At 44.0% G+C, this 18,422-nt stretch overlaps 1 protein-coding gene and 1 long non-coding RNA gene across 2 annotated transcripts in view; one reads left to right on the forward strand and one right to left on the reverse strand.

Moving 5' to 3' along the window:
- The window catches only part of LOC127584204 (bone morphogenetic protein 1-like), a 203,848-nt gene that overhangs the window by 92,705 nt on the left and 92,721 nt on the right, over positions 1-18,422 (reverse strand). Inside the window, 5 exon segments of the mRNA XM_052040801.1 lie at positions 1,530-1,635; positions 3,128-3,306; positions 11,384-11,501; positions 13,503-13,664; positions 16,125-16,208. Coding sequence (XP_051896761.1) covers positions 1,530-1,635; positions 3,128-3,306; positions 11,384-11,501; positions 13,503-13,664; positions 16,125-16,208 — 649 coding nt within the window.
- LOC127584205 (uncharacterized) lies at positions 1,512-17,117 on the forward strand. Its single transcript, XR_007958363.1, has 4 exons — positions 1,512-1,650; positions 3,621-3,719; positions 5,158-5,264; positions 16,870-17,117. It is a non-coding gene; the product is annotated as an uncharacterized LOC127584205 (long non-coding RNA).

Below are 18,422 nucleotides of genomic sequence, written 5' to 3' on the forward strand. Positions count from 1 at the left end.
CAATGCCCTGACCAATGATGGCAAGCATGCCATACACCTTCTTTGCCACCCTGTCTACTTGCATGGCCAAGTACTTAATGCACAGTAAGATTCCACAAATAGCTGTGCTAAGAATGCCTAAGACACCAGGAGAACTCAGCTGACATACTTCGATCCTTGGTGTGGGATCGTTTATTTCTAGTAAAGAGAGCAGGTGATGGTTCTGTATTTAATAGTCCCAATATTCCAGTCTCACAGATGTGGTGTACTTCATTTCTGCCACTTGAGCTGTAAAATGCTCCCTCACTACAGTCTCCCCAATGATGCAGCGTTCCTGCAGTAGTGTCCCTTTAACAGCAGGGTGCTTCTGATGGTGCAACACTCCCTCACTACCATTGCTCCACTGAACTGTGCTCACTCAGTATGGGTTGACAGACTGTAATGTTCCCTCATCCTGAAATGTAGCCCCAGTCTGGATTAAGTGATCAGCTCAGTTGGGATTTCAGCTCACGACCTTGAGCATTAACCAAGATTTCAATTTAGCTAAGTTTATCTCATCAGAAAAACAGAGCGAGGTCAGGAACAACAGAACTTGTACAGTTGCATTCAAATCCTCCGTGCAGAATAAGGGAAAAATACAAAGAGCCATTCTGTAGTACAGTCTGAGGATAAATCGATAAACTTCTGGTTCCTATGGGAAGCCCTGCATGGTGGACAGAACAGAAGAAGTGAAAGGAATGAGGAGCAGGTATAAGAAGTGGAAGGGGAGGCACGCAGCTTGGAATCTAAGGAAGTGGTCCAATTATAATTCAGAGGGTTCTGAGTTTCCCACAATATTAATCTCTTGATGTACGAATTTTGAGACAGGTGGTGAATCTTTCAACCCTTCACCTCAAATCTGGGAAGCTGATTTGAGTGGTGGGGAGAGGGGGAAGGAGGGAAGGGGGAAATATTTGCTGGATGTAGACTCAACTCTGCAGCAGAGTTTAGCGCAATCATGACCAGCAGCAACTCTGTATAAAGCCGCTCCTCAGGCTGTGGAACACTGAAAACAGCAGCATCACACTGCATCCAGACGAAGGGTCTCAAAACGTCAACTGTCCATCTCCCCCCACAGATGCTGCCTGACCTGCTGAGTTCCTCCAGATTCCAGCATCCGCAGTCTCTCGTGTTTCCTTTCCCTAGTCTCCTCTTCAATGAAATTTGCTTCACTCATATTACGTAACAGTTCAGTTTCTTTTGAGCAGAAAATGGCTTCTGTGCTGTTTAATTCATGTTGTTTCATTTGAATTCATTTGTTGAGCAAAAATTGATTTTGAACAGTGACATCTTGTTCTAATGCCTCCACCCTCCACCCCAGCGACACACCAGTCAGAGGCCAAGTCAGTGTGACACTCATCACAGACTTTGGTCACTGAAGCTGTCATTGGGCAAACAAAAACATACCTTATCTTAGAGCCTATTCATAAAAGGAAAACATAAATGCAAGGGAGATAGAGCTTTTGATGCTTAATGCAAGAGGTCAGAAGTGTCAGAAATTTGACTCAAACCTTGAGAAAGTGTTCCTGGCATAGTGCATGATGCTGTCAAAGTCGTACGTTTCACCGAGCGAGTCCACCTCTTCTGGTTCCATCTTTAGAAAGTTGTATTCTTGCCCTGCGAAGGGTTTTGGTGAGTATCCCAATAGAAAGAGAAAATAAACACAGGTTTATACAGTGAGAAGCATGCAAGGCTGGACGTTTAAGTAAGATTATATGTGTGGCAGAGGAGAGAAGGGGTAGAGGATGTGTGGTGGTAGGATGAAAGTTTGGCACTTTGGCCTTCATCACTGAGTACAGAAGTTGGGACGTTATACTGCAGTTCTACAGGACATTGGTGCAACTGCACTTGGAGTATTATGTACAGTTTTGGTTGTCCTGTTATAGGAAAGACATCATTAAACTGGAAGGAGTGCAGAGGAGATTTACGAGGATGCTGCCAGCGCTCAAGGGCCTGAGTTATAGGGAGAGGTTGGGCAGGCTAGGACTTTATTCCTTGGAACATAAGAGGGGTGACCTTATAGAGGTGCATAAAATCATGAGGGGCATAGATAGAGTGAACGCACACAATCTTTTACCCAGGGAAGGGAAACTAAAAACTAGAGGGCATAGGTTTAAAGTGAGAGGTGGAAGATTTAAAAGGGACCTGAGAGGCAACTTCTTCACGCAGAGGGTGGTGCATATATGGAATGAGCTGCCAGAGGAAGTAGTTGAGGCAGGTACAATAATGACATTCAAAAGACATTTGGATAAGTACATGGATAGGAGGGGTTTAGGGGGATACGGGCCAAACGCGAGCAAATGGGATTAGCTTGGTGGGCACCGTGGTCGGCATGGATGAGTTGGGTCGAAGGGCCTGTTTCCATGCTGTATTACTCTATGACTCCTGATAAGTATTGAATTGTGTCTGGAAGAGCCAGGTGTGTGCGTTCGGACATACAGACCAGCCATGAAGGACAGAGAGAAGTTCTTGGTGTTTCTGATATTTTTTATGCTTGAGATTGGGAGAAAAGAATGACAGATAAGTGATTACACACATGTGGGAATATTAACAAGGCTCAGTGTGTCTCTCCCTCTAACATCTGCTCTCTACCACTGAGAGGGTGGCAGTATTTCCTCACATCGTTTTGTAGACTAATTAATTGAGGTTGATTGATGTGATTACTTAAATAGCTCTGTTATCATTGAGTAATTCAATCAACAGGACGTGAGATGGCAAAATAGATGGGACTTGGTCTGTTTACAACGGGTAAATCTTGTGTTTATATGAAGGGATGACTTTTAATTTTATTGATCCCAATAAAATAGCTTGAAGTTCAAACTTTCAAAGCCTGAGTGAAAGGCTCAGGTAAGTGAAGCAATCATTGATTTTAGCAAATGAGCCAAAGTAAGAGTGGAAAATTCTAAAACATCAATGTAGATTTAAGTGCCACAAATTTGTTCAGCAGCTAAATGATTCTCTTCTCCACATGTTAAAACAAGCTCAAATGTGGTTTTAATTCAGCCTCAGAGATCCAGAGTGAGGGATTATTCAGACAAAGGAGAGAAATGATCAGAGTTTGATAACACAAAGACAAACTTTGGGTTTCACAAACACCTGCCAACCTTACCTGGCTGTATGTTCTCCCTCACGATGGTTACATGATCATCTCGGTCAGGCCGTGTGTGCTCATGCCAGAATCCAATGACGTGTCCCAATTCGTGGACCACAATCCCAAATTTATCACAGTTCTTTCCAATGGAGATAGCCTGTGGTCCTCCCCCTCTTCGACCCACATAAGAGCAACAGCTGGACACAGAAGGAAGGGAAGAGTTTTTATTAAAGGACAATTAGGGTCAACAAGTCTGTCCCATTTAGAATGAACACAGCCCCACCTTATACCCCAACCCATTGCTCTGTGAGTCACTTTTTTAGCAACAGAGAGAAAAATGGGATGAACGATGCGGCCACTTGTTATACATCTCTCCCCATCAACTGACTGCAATAACATTAAGGAGAGAATACAGCAGGCTGCTGGATCAATTTTGCCCAATTAATGTCATTATCTGTTTCCAATTACAGCACTATAGAAATTCCTCCAATTCTCTCTTTCATTCCATTAGTACTGTTTCCCTGGTAACATTTCAGAAGAGACCTTAGTATCTTCAAATATGCTCCAGTTCCAGACACGATTACATGGAACATATTCCCTGCTAAAGCAGGTAATATAGTGTCAACTAATACTTCTTTATATTAAACTAATGATTGCTTCTGGCTAACATGGGGACTAAGAGTTGAAGTAGGTTGATGCAGAGAATCTGATAGGGACAGTGTAAACAAACGAGAGAGGGGGAGAGGGAGGGGGCAGAGGGAGAGGGAGAGGGGGAGGGGGGGAGGGGGGGAGGGGGGGGAGGGGGAGGGGGGGAGGGGGGGGAGGGGGAGGGGGGGGAGGGGGAGGGGGAGGGGGGGGAGGGGGAGGGGGAGGGAGAGGGGGCAGAGGGGGGCAGAGGGAGGGGGGAGAGGGGGAGAGGGAGAGGGAGGGGAGAGAGGGAGAGAGGGAGAGGGGGAGAGGGAGGGGGGGGAGAGGGAGAGGGAGGGGGAGAGGGGGAGAGGGAGAGAGGGAGAGAGGGAGGGGGGAGAGGGAGGGGGGAGAGGGAGGGGGGAGAGGGAGGGGGGAGAGGGAAAGGGGGAGAGGGAGAGGGGGAGAGGGAGAGGGAGAGGAGGGAGGGGGAGGGGGAGAGGAGGGAGGGGGAGGGGGAGAGGAGGGGGGGGAGGGGGAGAGGAGGGGGGGGAGGGGGAGAGGGGGGAGGGGGAGAGGAGGGAGGGGGAGAGGAGGGGGGGAGGGGGAGAGGGGGGAGGGGGGGGAGGGGGAGAGGGGGGAGGGGGGGAGGGGGAGAGGGGGGAGGGGGGGAGGGGGAGAGGGGGGGGAGAGGGGGGGGAGAGGGGAGAAGATGATAAGAAGCATAGATCGAGTGGACAGTCAGAGACTTTTTCCCCAGGGCAAAAATGGCTCACACGCGGGGGCATAATTTTAAGGTGATTGGAGGAAAGTATAGGGCGGATGTCAGAGGCAAGTTTTTTTTTTACACAGAGAGTGGTGGGTGCGTGGAACGCACTGCCGGCAAAGGTGGTGGAGGCAGATACATTAGAGACATTTAAGAGACTCTTAGATAGACACATGAATGATAGAAAAATGGAAGGCAATGTGGGACAGAAGGGTTAGATAGATCTTAGAGCAGGATAAAATGTCAGCAGGACAAAATGTACTGTGCTGTAATGTTCTATATTCTATGTTCTAAATCAGAATATTTCTATGCCCCTGACATGTCAAGATAACTTTCTAAGGATCTCTAATGTAAGATATTACCATGCCCAGACTTGGTCTCTAGTTTGTTGTGTCTCTATGTTACAGAGACTTTTAGTAAAGCTATTACAATTATTGCACAGAATTTACAGCACAGAAGCAGTTGGCCCAGCTAGTCACTGCTGGTATTTAAGTTGTACTTGACCTTCCTCATGCCGAACTTAATCTAACCCCTTATCAGTATTCTGTCCAAATGTATCTTACAACAGAAAGGGTGTCAAGAGAGTTCAGTATTGATGAGAGTATGCAAGGGGAATTATATATTTCACTCATTTTAGCTATCCCTTCCTCCAAAGCACACCAAGATCAGTAAGGTCCCTAATCACTTTTGAACTGAGGAGCTTGCAGTAGAAAGTTACCTACATTACTGTGGGTCTGAAGTCACAACAAAAGGCCAGACCTGGTAAGATTGATTGATTTCCTTCCCTAATGGATTTTATAGTAAAGCAGATGGCTTTTCAATGATAATCCTGAAGTTTCATGGTCCTCTTACTAACAGTTGCTTTTATTCGGATTTAGTAATTAACTGAATTCCACAGCTGCTGTGGTGAGACATGAACATACCTCCAGATCATCGGAAAAGGTCTCTGATTATTAGTCCAGTATTATAACCACTCTGCTGCAGTTCCCTCAACTGTACTGAGCTAACTGACAAAGTGATAGGATTCAGGGCCATTGTTTAAAACTCTGCAACTCTTTCCCTCCATCTTCCCTTTCTCCCACAGGATTGGAAGACAACCACTTCCTTACTGTCTCTGTTCCCAATCTTGGTGGCATCTTGCCTCAGCTCCTGTATCTGGCTTTCACCAGTTTAAGACCATCTTTCAGAAAGAAAATGAAAGGAAAATATATCAAACAATTAATATCTAGGCCTCTCCAACACTAATAAGCTACAGTTGGTTGTATGGGTACATGATAAAAATTTTAAATAAATTTAAAATGTGGGAAAAAGAACAAATTTGAGGCAAGGTAAGAAATTATCCTAAAGCAAAAAAACTACAGCTGCTGTTAGTATGATATTCCAATGCAAGGTCAGTGATCGAGCTGACATAGTAACACTTTCTTTCTCCGTAGATGCTGCCTGACCTGGTGAGTAATTCCAGTATTTTCTGTTTTCATACAAGAGGTAAGCTCTGGTGGGGAAATCCAGAGCACCCAGAAAGATGCTGAGAGGGTGTGCTGCCTCTGGTGAGGGTCACCACATCCAGTCTCTGGACAAGGGTCACCAATTTAAGGCAAAGATCAGGAGGAATTTCTTCCCTTGGAGGACTGTGAATCAGCACATCGATGCAATCAAAAGGAAAACGCACCAACATCTTTACTTTCTTAGGAGGTTCGGCTTGTTCCTGAACACTTCAACAAACTTCTACAGATGTACTGTTGAAAGTATCCTGACTGGTTGCAAATTATGTATAATGTTTGTTTAATTTATATTTTTCTTGTGAATGCTGCTTATATGATACTGTGTGCCTGTGATGCTGCTGCAAGTAAGCTTTTCATTGCACCTGTGCATACATGGACTTGTGCATATGAAAATAAACTCGATTTGACTTAGAATTCTTTACACCAGAGAGCTATGGATGCTATGTCATTCAGTATGTGCAAGGATAGAAAGTTTTTTGGACTATTAGGAGTCAAGGGTTACGAGGAACAGAGAGGAAAGTGGAACAGAGGCTAATGATTAGATCAGCAATGACTTTATTGAATACTGGAACAGAACATGCTTATAGTTCTGCTCCTATATGGAGAAAGGTGGCAGAATCTTATAATTACAGCTAGATCATTGAGGGAAGTAATTCCTCCACACAGGGGTAGTGGAAGTTAAATTGGTCCCCAGGAAGCTGGGGTTCAATTGAAATTTTCATATCAGCTCTTGATAGATTTGTTCATTGGATGTGCAGAGTCAGGGAGCCCTTTCCTATCTCCAATGTGTTTGGTGCCCAGTGAAAATGAACAAAACTGCACATAATTAGTGGAAGTCCTCCACGATTGTGAACTGGGTTAATGTTGGATTCCTGGAGATTCCATACAGATATATGGCAATCGGGGTATCTTCTCAGTTGTGTTCAGTTTTGGTCACCCCGCTATAGGAAAGATGCCATTAAGTTGGAAAGAGTGCAGAGGAGATTTAGGAGGATATTGCCAAGACTCAAGGGACTGAGTTATGGAGAGATGTTGAGGATGTTGGGACTTTTTCACTGCAGCGTAGAAGAATGAGGGATGATCTTACAGAGGTGTATCAAATTATGAGGGACATAGATAGGGTGAATGCATAGTCTTTTCCTAGGATCAGGGAATCAAGAACTAGAGGGCATAGGTTTACGGTGAGAGGGGAGAGATTTAATAGGAATCTGAGGGGTAACTTTTTCACCTAGAGGGTGGTCAGTATATGGAATGAGCTGCCAGATGAAGTGGTTGAGGAAGGTACATAACAACATGTAAAAGGTATTTGGACAGGTACATGGATAGGAAGGATTTAGAGGGATATGGGCCAAATGAGGGGAAATGGGACTAGCTTAGATGGGAATCTTGGTCGGCATGGACCAGTTGGCCTGAAGGGCCTGTTTCCGTGATGTATGACTCTAATGAAATAAGGAGCAGGTTGAGTTGAGGTATTGATCAACCATTATCTGAGTTAAACAAGACAGGCCCAAAGGGTTGAATGTTTTCTATTCATGTGACAAGCCCCAGGCGAGAAGTTTTTTTGCTCCTTGATCACACTCAGTTTGTGTTTACTTGTCAGCAGCTGTGAGGACTAGCAGTTCTGTCTTCATCCAATCATGAGTTGCACTAATGAGAGGGATCTCACACCACATTAAGATGTTGGTGTTTTTCCAATGTAGGGAGTGCATTAACCCTTCGCCCTGGGTAGCAATGACAAACCATGAAGGACTGTTGACTTCTACACAACATTCCACATCTGTTGCTTATGGAAAGGTATTTATCTTACTGCTGGATCCTTTGGGGAATCAGTTTGTGTTTACAATTTAAATACTTTGACCAAGTATCCATGACATCATCTGAAACCTTTAGGCTGGTGTCTCACAGGCACTGTTACCCCAAGAGGAAGCTGTTAAAGCATTAATGGTGACAAATTACTGCACCCCTTCCTCTGGGCTTACCCAATGCAAGTGAAACACCCGAGATTCCCTGACACTGGCAACAAGGAGAACGCGTTGACCTGATGAACCCCAGCAGCTTTACTTCTGGCTCGTAGCCAGCCACACATGATCTGCACCCCTGGGAAATAGCATGACTCATGCAATGTAACGACACTCAAGTCAGCTTCAGAGTTCTAGATCTACTGTAGCAACTGAGGTGAGAGCAGCTGCTGCAGTTTGTTTATACCCAGGCACTGCCTTCACTGCAATAATGCTAGGAATTCACATTGTACTTCCCAGTGTGGTGGATGCAGATTTAATTGTAACTTCACAATTAGAATTGGGTAAAGACCTGAAGGATTTGCAAAAGTACGAGTTACAAACATGGGTGTAGCACACTCAATATGGATTTTTCATTCGGAGATGGTGCACTGTACATATCTAACAATTAAGAAAAGATGCTGCGTCAAAGTCTTCACCATCTCCTGGCTTTATGGATCACGCGAGACACTACCACCCTCAGTTTTGTCTGAGATCAGCATGAACCCAGACCGAGAAACTGCCTTTCAATGGTACAATCAATCCAGTGTATTGAGGGCTCTGTACAATGTCACACAACAGCATTAGGAACCCCAGTATTAGGTTGAAGACATCTACCTTGTAGCTAACCTGTGCTATACCTGCCTGAATAATGCTTGATGGGGCAATTTAGAGGGAGCTTTACTCTCTATCTGACCCATGCTTTTCCTGACCCATTTTCTCTGTGCTGAAGGTGCTGAAACTGCCTGCTTGAAGTGGGAAGTATTTCACTCCCACTGAGAATAATTCTATGACACTTTCACTTTTATGAGCAAAATTTTATTATAATGTTGTTTTGATTGCTAAGTTATTAGATGAGGAGAAAGTGCTTTTCCAGAGTAGTGAATCTGTGGAATTCTCTGCCCAGGGAAGCAGTAGAGGCTACCTCATTAAATATATTTAAGACACAGTTATATAGATTTTTGCACAGTAGGGGAATAAGGGTTATGGAGAAAGGCAGGTAGGTGGAGCTGAGTCCACAGCCAGATCAGCCATGGTCTTATTGAATGGTGGAGCAGGCTCGACGAGCCAGATGGCCAACTCCTGCTCCTATTTCTTATGTCCTTATGTTCTTTTCCTCAATCGATACTGTATGAACCTTTGAGAAAGGATTTTGATTAATTTTTTTAAAAATTAGCTACTACTGCTGAAATGATATAGAACCTGTTTTGTATTTTTCAATACCTGCCTTTTATTATTTAATTAATAAAATGGCTGTCACAAGAGCAGGATTGGCTGCTTGATGTTCCGGGGTTTAGATGTTTCAAAAGGGATAGGGAGGGAGGTAAAAGAGGGGAGAGTGGTATTGTTAATCAGGGATAGTATCACAGCTGCAGAAAGGGAGGATGTTGTGAAGGGATCATCTACTGAGTCAGAGTGGGTGGAAGTCAGAAACAGGAAAGGAGCAAGCATTCTATTGGGACCATTCTATAGGCCCCACCCCCCCCCCCCCACCCCCCCCCCCCCCCCCCCCCCCCGTAGCCACCGGGACAGTGAGGAGCAGATAAGTAGACAGATTTTGGAAAGCTGCAAAAATAACAGAGTTGTTGTCGTGGGAGACTTCAACTTCCCTAATATTAATTGGCACCTCCTTAGTGCAAAAGGCTTAGATGGGGCAGAGTTTGTTAGGTGTGTCCAGGAAGGATTCCTGACACAGTATGTGGACCTGCCGACTAGAGAGGCCATACTGGACCTGGTACTAGGCAATGAACCTGGTCAGGTGACGGACTTCTCAGTGGGCAAGCATTTCGGAGCTAGTGATCACAATTCCCTAACCTTTAACATAGTCATGGACGAGGATAGGAGCAGATGATATGAGGAAGTTTTTAATTGGGGGAGGGCTAATTATGACAGTATCAGGCAAGAACTTGGGAGCGTAAACTGGGAACAGATGATCTCAGGGAAATGCACAGCAGAAATGTGGAGGCCGTTTAGGGACCACTTTTAAGACATCATCTCTTTTTAAGATATCTTTTATTAGTCACATGTACATTGAAACACACAGTGAAATACATCTTTTTGCGTAGTGTGTTCTGGGAGCAGCACACTTCCGGCATCAACATAGCATGCCGACAACTTCCTAACCCGTACGTCTTTGGAATGTGGGAGGAAACCAGAACACCCAGAGGAAATCCACACAGACACGGGGAGAACATACAAACTCCTTACGGACAGCGGCCAGAATTGAACCTGGGTTGCTGGCGCTGTAAGGCGTTATGCTGACTGCTACACTACCATGCCTGCAGTTCTGGATAGGTTTGTCCCACTGAGACTAAGGATGGTAGGGCGAAGGAACAAGAGAGGTGAAACATTTAGTCAAGAGGAAGAAGGAAGCATACTTTAAGGTTTAGGAAGCAAAAAAAAAGTTGCCACACAAGTTAATAGGGTGGTTAAGAAGGCGCATTGTGTGCTGGCCTTCATTAGTCATGGGATTGAGTTTAAGAGCTGTGAGGTAACGTTGCAGCTCTACAAAACTCTGGTTAGAATATTGTGTTTAGTTCTGGTCACCTCATTATAGGAAGGATGTGGAAGCTTTAGAAAGGGTGCAGAGGAGATTTACCAGGATGCTGCCTAGATTAGAGAATGTGTCTTACGATGAAAGGTTGAGCGAGCTAGGGCTTTTCTCTTTCAAGCAACGGAGAATGAGAGGCAACTTGATAGAGGTGTATAAGATTATGAGGGGCATAGATAGAGTGGACAGCCAGCACCTTTTCCCCAGGGCAGCAATGGCCAATACCAGAGGACACCAATTTAAGGTCAGAGGAGGAAAGTTTAGGGCAGATGTCAGAGGTTTTGTTTTACACAGAGTTCTGGTGCCTGGAACGCACTGCTGGGGATGGTGGTAGAGGCTGATGCAACTGGGAGATTTAAAAGATTCTTAGATAGGCACATGGATGTAAGAAAAATGGAGGGTTATAGGCTGTGTAGGAGGGAAGGGTTAGATTGATCATGGAATAGGTGTTTATATAAGTTGGCACAATATCGTGGGCCAAAGGGTCTGTACTGTTCTATCTTCTATGTCCTGGGTTTTGTGTGTTAAGATAAAATGACCTGTGATCCTTTATGTAACAAAATGCACAAAAGAAGGCCATTCAAGCTACTGTGCATTGGGTCTCTGAAAAAGTTACCCAGTGAGTCCCATTTCTTTCCTCTTCCTCCCAAAATCTGCAATTTTTCCTTTTATATTTATTTATTCAATTTGTTTATAAATCTGCCTCCAACATCCTTTCAGACAGTACATTCCAGATCATAACTTGCTAAATGAAAAAAGTTTCACCTCCTCTCCTGGTTGCATTGCCATGGGTTAGACACATCACCTGTGTTGACCTTCACAGCAACTTACCCACAGGGTCTGTAAGTAAAAACAATATAGCTCTCCTCGTCTGTGCGTTCCAGGAATGTGACGCAGGTATGCTTCTCCCAATGTCTCATTGCTTGCCTGAAAATAGCTCTCTGACTCCCTGAAAAAAAACACAGATCCTACTCAGTCACTTCAACCAGAGAAAACAGAGGTGGATAGGGAGTTCCAGCTACTTGCAGAGCAAGCACGTGTATTAAGATCCCACCTAATTGTTAGTTGGTACAGTAGTGTGGAATAGATTCTTTCTGAAGTCGTAGAAAGATACTGCACAGAAACAGGCTCTTCGGCCCATTAAGTCCACACCGACCATCAACCACCATTTACACTAACCTTATATCAATCCCTTTTTTTTATTCCTTGCACATTCTCATCAACTCCCCCAAGAGTATACACGTTAGGGTCAATTTACAGTCACCAATTAACCTTTCAACCCACATATCTTCAGGATGTGGGAGGAAACCAGAGCACCTGGAGAAAGCCCAGACAGTAACAGGGAGAACGTGCAAACTCCACGCACACAGCACCCGAGGTCAGGATTGAACTTGTATCTCTGGCGCTGTGAGGCAGAGTGCTCCACTAGCTGCACCACTGTGCCACCTTTACCCATTTATGCTACTCTTTACACATATTGCATTGTTTCACACCTTGGGAAACTGTTCTCTAAAATTATTGGAAAGGGGCTCAGTGCATTGCAGTCTTTTAGAAGAATAAGTTTGCACATGGACATCTGTAGGTGGAAGCAAGTTGGAGCGGAGGCCACACCAACCTTCCCACAATAATCATCGGAAAAAGAAATGTGAAATATCAGATCAAGGGCAGACACACAGTTCATTCCATAACATTAAGGATGGGTGTTAGTACCCAGCCTAAAATCTTGCACGTGCCCCTGACTTACCTGTCATCAAGGTCACTCTGACAGACGTACTCTGGATATCCACACCCTCCACCTTTGCCTCATCAACTGATCACCTCTCCTTTTATTTGACTTCCTATTCCTACTCCACACAGTTCATACTTCCAGTGTTGGTTACTGTCCCTCCAATATCTTCACTAAAATTACTGAGAGCTCGCTGTCCCTTCAAGTCCTACCACATGCTGTCTCGGTCAGCTGGCCAACAGCAACAATTCCCAAAGGTAAATTGAGTGACTTCCAGAAATGTGGAGATATTGGTTGGTAGAGAACCGGCTGCAGGATATCTGAAACCCAGTGGAGATCAGGATTCTTACTTGGTCCCAGAAGAGATATTCAATTAACTGTGAGGTTTTTGCAAAGCCCTCTGTTGCTCAATAAGCAGGGAATGAAAAGCAAGACTCCTGCCCTCCCCTGTACTGGGAAAACCAAAGAACAAGAGAACTAAAGCAGGTTATAAAACACCAGACTGGAATTTGAGCACAAAATTAATTTTGATCATGTTTAAGATGGGATTAACTGTGTCACCATAAGACACACAGCACGCTGGTCTGATTCCTTTCCCAGCATGTCATGAAAAGTGTACATGTTGCCTATGGGTGGCAAGTTGATTTTCCAATGTCCCTGCTTTTGATCACAGCCCAAGCAAGACACGAGTCCATGCTGCTGTGAATGCTTCATAAAAGTCTCCTCCCAGTTTAATTCATATCACCCTGTCAGCATACCCTCTAAACCTCACTTTCGCATCTAGCTTTTTTATGAATATACATTCCACTATCTCTGAGGTAAAGCAGTCCCCATTCTCAGCTCTGCCTGGATAGGAAGGTTCCTAATTAATTCCCTTTTGGAATAACTAGCGAGAATCTCATATTTATAGCCTTCGGGTTTTGGACTCCCTCACATCTTCCCAACATTACTTCTGCAACTCATCCCTTTGTTGAAGGTCTTTTTGGCAATCCCTGTCTCCTAGAGAAAATAAGCCTGTAGTCTGTCAGCCTTTGCTGAGTGCCACTGTCTCTCATTTCTGTTGTCAACCCCAGGGTCTCCAAACCTTTTGTAAAACCTGGAAGCATCAATTCAGCAGATACATTTGCAATTGCGAGAAAACCTTTGGACTTGACTCCAAGAAGCTGTGAAGAGCTGACTGACTGGGTCAGAATCGTGAACTAACTGAGGTAGGGGCTAACTCACCAGTGAAATTTCCACCAATCACGTAAGGAATCACCCCTTCAGGCCACACACGCTCAGGCCGGGAAGTGGAGGCTCGTCGCACTCTACTCCGAGTATCGTTCTTCCGGAACTTTCTGCCCCTCCGTCGAAAAGCCTTCCTCTTGCCTTTCTGGGCTCGGTTACCTACACGTAGGGGAAAAGGAGTCTGATAACATGGAACCAGTGAATGGAGAGGGGTGGGGGGCGGTGGGAAGGGGCTTCCTAAGTCCCTGCTCCTACAAGGATAGGGAAGGGGAGGAATTCAAAGAGCATCTACTCCAATCTGCCACTTGCTCATTATTTCCGTCATAAATGATCCCAGTGGGAAATGGTTTTCAGCATCCCCAGAAAGCAGTCAGGCATCACTCTCTCTGTCTGCTGCCTTTCCCCAATGGAACATAGAACAGGACAGGAACAGACCCTTTGCCCCACAATGTCTGCCCCAAACACAATGCCAAATTAAACTAATTCTCTTCTGCCTGCACATGATCCATATACCTCCATTCCCTGCATAGCCATTTGCCCAACAGCCTCTTAAATGCCCCTATCATATCTGCTTCCACCACCACCCCTGGCAGCCCGTTCCAGCTACCTCCCATTCTCTGTGCAATAAACTTTCCCCGCACATCTTGTTTAAACTTTCCGTCTCTCACCTTAAATGCGTCCCCTAGTACTTTTTACACCGGGAAATAGATTCTAACTGTCTACCCTATCCATGCCTCTCATAACCTTATAAACTTCTATCAGATCTTCTCTCAGCCTCCGACACTCCAGAGAAAACAACCCAAGTCTGTCCAACCTCACATTATAACTCATACCCTCTAATCCAGGCAGCATCCTGGTGAACCTCTTCTGCACCCTTTCCAAAGCCTCCACACCCTTCCCGTAATGGGGTGACCAGAATTGCGCACAATAAAGGGGACAAGGTTGTAAGTGTTCCCGATGCTCTATTATATTGCACGGATAATTCGTGTCACTGTCAATGACTTACTTAACTTCATTTCCTACCTGTAAGTACCTCTCAGACTAGCCAGCAGAAATGAAACAAGCTACAAAAACAGTCCTTTCAATGACATCGCTTTTTTTCATATAAATTCTAAGTCATGCATCTCATTAGAAACTGAAAATAATAACATATTATTGTGCATTCATTTGTCAGGAGCAGCCTTCATGTATTTCACCAACACTGATTAACTCTGAAGCGGGGTTATGTAGCGGACAGGACAGTTAGTGCAGTCACATTCCACAAATAGCTATGTCAGGAATGACCACAGAATAAATTCACAGACTTCTTATGGCCTAAAGAAAGCTGCTCAGTCCATCAAGTCTACACTAGCTCTCAGTACAGCAATCCTGTCAGTGCCTCTCTCCTATAGCTCAGTAAATTATTCTTTCTCTGGTGCCTAAACATTTCCTCTGAAACTCAAGTGACAGACAAGATGCTGGAGGAACTCAGCAGGTCAGGGAGCATCTGTGGAGGGAAATGGACAGTCGAGGTTTCGGGTCGAGACCCTTCATCTGGACTCATTTGTCCATTTCTCTCCACAGATGCTGCCTGACCCGCTGAGTTCTTCCAGCATCTTGTTTGTTGCTCCAGATTTCAGCATCTGCAGTCTCCTTTGAAACTCAGTTCGATTATTATTTCTGGTCTTGGTTGACAGATGAACCAGAAAACCAGGAAGCTCTTCCTCCATTAAAACTGGGCAATTTTTAACACTAACCTCAACCACTTGAATAAAGGCCAATACCTCCAGTAGTGTATTGTACTGAAGGAACAATATGGATTACTTACTCAACAGTGTGGATGACTTATTCAAGTCTTTCAAGCATGCTCAAACCCTGAATAAGGATAGCCACTAAATGAGTCACAAATCACTGGCTGTCTATTGTCCATCCTGAATTAACTGCCACGCTCAGACATTTCAGAGGGTTTCTATGAGTCAAATTGACTAGTGTCTGTCTGGAGTTACTTTTAGACCAGTGAAGGTTAGGATGGGAGATCCCATTCTCAACCAGATGGAATTTATCAACAGTACAGTACTTTCATGGTTACCATTAACTGTAACTAGCATTCAATTCCAAATATATTTTATTAACTGAATTTAAATTGCCCAGCTGCTAGGGTGGAATTTGGATTCTTGTCTCCGAATCATTAGTTCAGCCTCTGGCTTAATAGTCCTGTAACATAATAACTATGTTCCCATACCCTAAGCTGACATGTTAAAGGTTTTTATGCAGATGTCAATGCAACACTAGACTTTTGAGAAATGCAAGGGAGCCTTTTCCATAAAATAACCTTCTTTGTGTAATTTTTTTTAGTTCCCACCATCTCCCCAATTCCAGCTACAACTTTCACTTCCCAAAGGAGTCACAGAACAGCTATGAGGAGTGAAATTCTGCCTGTTTTCTCCTATTCAGCTAACTCAGCATAGGCTCTGTAGTCCAGCTGTACTAACTGAGAGGGTGTGTGTGCAAGAGTGCAACTCTGTACTACACTCTAACTGCATCAAAACTTTTTCTTTAGAAGGAAAGAAATACGACAAGAGGTGATAGTAACTCCCTTCTCCCAAGCCTTTATATGGTTAAGGTGAACTGGGGTTTTACCTCTCCAGGGATTGCTGCCTGACAAGCTAGCTTGACCGTCCTTTGGGAGGTTTGTTCCATTCCAGTGTGGACCAGTTAATTGACCTGAGGATAAAGAAGATACAATTTATGTTATCCCTCAGCTGATTAAGTATCTCTAAGAGGATTTAAATGAGCTGCTGTCATCTAGAATTGTCTATTCCAGTTGGCCTCATACACTTTAGTTGCAAATAATAAGGCATATAACTGATGGATAAAAACATTTCCCAGTTATTACCTAATTTCAGACCCAGCTTTGTGTGTGTGTGTGGGGGGGGGGACTACATACATTGACAATGCTGTGTGTATGAGTGTTTTTACGCAAGTGTCGGTGTGTTTGTATGCATGTGTACATATATGTACCTGTGAAACTAAATGGGACTAAGTGAGTGCTCACAACACAGTCTCTTCTACAACGGAGAAACCAAATGTAGATTAGGTGACCATTTTTCGGAGCACCCCTGTTCAGTCCTCAGGAGCAACCCTGAGCTTTCAGTTGCCTGTCATTTTAATCTTCCATCTCTCTTTCAGTTTGGCAGATGTCTGTGCCCTCCTGCACTGTTATAACAAGGCTCTATATTAGCTTGAGGAGCAGTGCCTCATCCTCAATAGGACATTCCCTTTGTCCTATATATTCCTCCACCCTCCCAACAACTTTAAACTAACTTGTTTTCTGTTTCCCAATTCTGATGAACCTGAAACGTTAACTCTGTTTCTCTCTCCACAGATGCTGCCTGACCTGCTGGGTGTTTCCAGGATTTTCTGTTTTTGCGTCAGATTTCCAGTAGCTGCAGTATTTTGATTTTCACTCACCATCTAGAGTCTCAGATGAAGAATGGCAGAGAAAGTGGGACTTGTAGAGCTATAACTAACGACGAAGGGTAGGAAGGGGAAAATCCGGGAAGAAACAGACTTCAAAAGCGAGAAAAATGTGGTGCCACAGACTAGATCATAAAGCACAAATTATAGACTCTGCAAAGCTGGTTTGATATTTTAATTTTCCAACAAAACCGCTTCTAAAATAAATCACAATAAACATTGGCAACATGTTCCATCTGTAAAATAGTTAAGTGACCTCTTGGTTATCACAGTAACCTTGGAGGTGCAGAGATATTTGTGTTGGACTCAGTCACCTCTCTATCACAGAATTAGCAATCTGCTGTTACTGCTGTTCAACGCAAGCACTGTTTGTGATATGGCCCAGTTAAATAAGAGAGCTCAACTTGCAATCTTGCGGCATTGGATTTCATTCTGAAAAATGTTTGATTGTAAGCACCACAATCAGGAAATATTTAGGGGAAAGGTTAAAAAACAACCAAGTTTAGAGAGTCAAGTTTGGGTTTTAAAAATGTAGAGAACGAAGGGAAGCACATGGAGCTAATTCGGGCTATCCACTACTTTCTATTTATATTCAAAAGTAAGCTTCCATTGACCTAGGATTAGAAGCCTGGCCTTGTATTCAAAGAAGGTGAGGTTTGACATGTCCAGAGTGAACAAACACCCTTTTTATTACTGGTATTTATATTGAAAACAGCAAGGAATGCCAAGTGCATAAGGAGTGTCCTGCAAATAAAATAAAATCCTCATTATAGCTGTGAGCTGACCACACATAGAAGGAACAGGGGGATTTTAAAATAGTATCTTTTTCTTTTGATTTTATACTCAAGGTGGGAAAAACAGGCTGTTTGACAGATATCAGTACTCAACCAATCAGGTAATAAAGAGCCTGCCTGTCCTCCAATTGGGAAGTGTTACTTAACGATGACAGGCATGTAGCGACCAACGAGGGAGAGCGAGGTGAGAGGTGAGATGAAAGCTCCCAGGGTTGGCATCATTAGATCAAATTTAATTGGCAAATCAGTTTATTATTGTCACATGTACCGAGGAACAGTGAAAAACTTCATTTTGCATGCCATCCATACAGATCATTTCATCACATCAGTGCATTGAGGTAGTACAAGGGAAAAGCAATAGCAGAATGCAGAATAAAGTGTTACAGTTACAGAGAAAGTACAGTGCAGGCAGACAATAAGGAGCAAGGCCAGGATAAGGTAGATTGTGAGGTCAAGAGTCCATCTTATTGTACAAGAGGTCCGTTCAATAGTCTTATAACAGCAGGATAGAAGCTGTCCTTGATCCTGGTGGTGCGTTCCTGGTGGTACAGCAGAGGTTCTCCCGACTTGTTGGAAACCAGTGAGAAAACAACACATAGATGTTGTAAGAAGGGGTCTAAAAAGTTTTTAAAAATCTGCACATCTGTTTGTTGAGAGGTAGGAAATA

Source organism: Pristis pectinata, chromosome 29, assembly GCF_009764475.1.
Source record: "Pristis pectinata isolate sPriPec2 chromosome 29, sPriPec2.1.pri, whole genome shotgun sequence".
NCBI lineage: Eukaryota > Metazoa > Chordata > Chondrichthyes > Rhinopristiformes > Pristidae > Pristis > Pristis pectinata.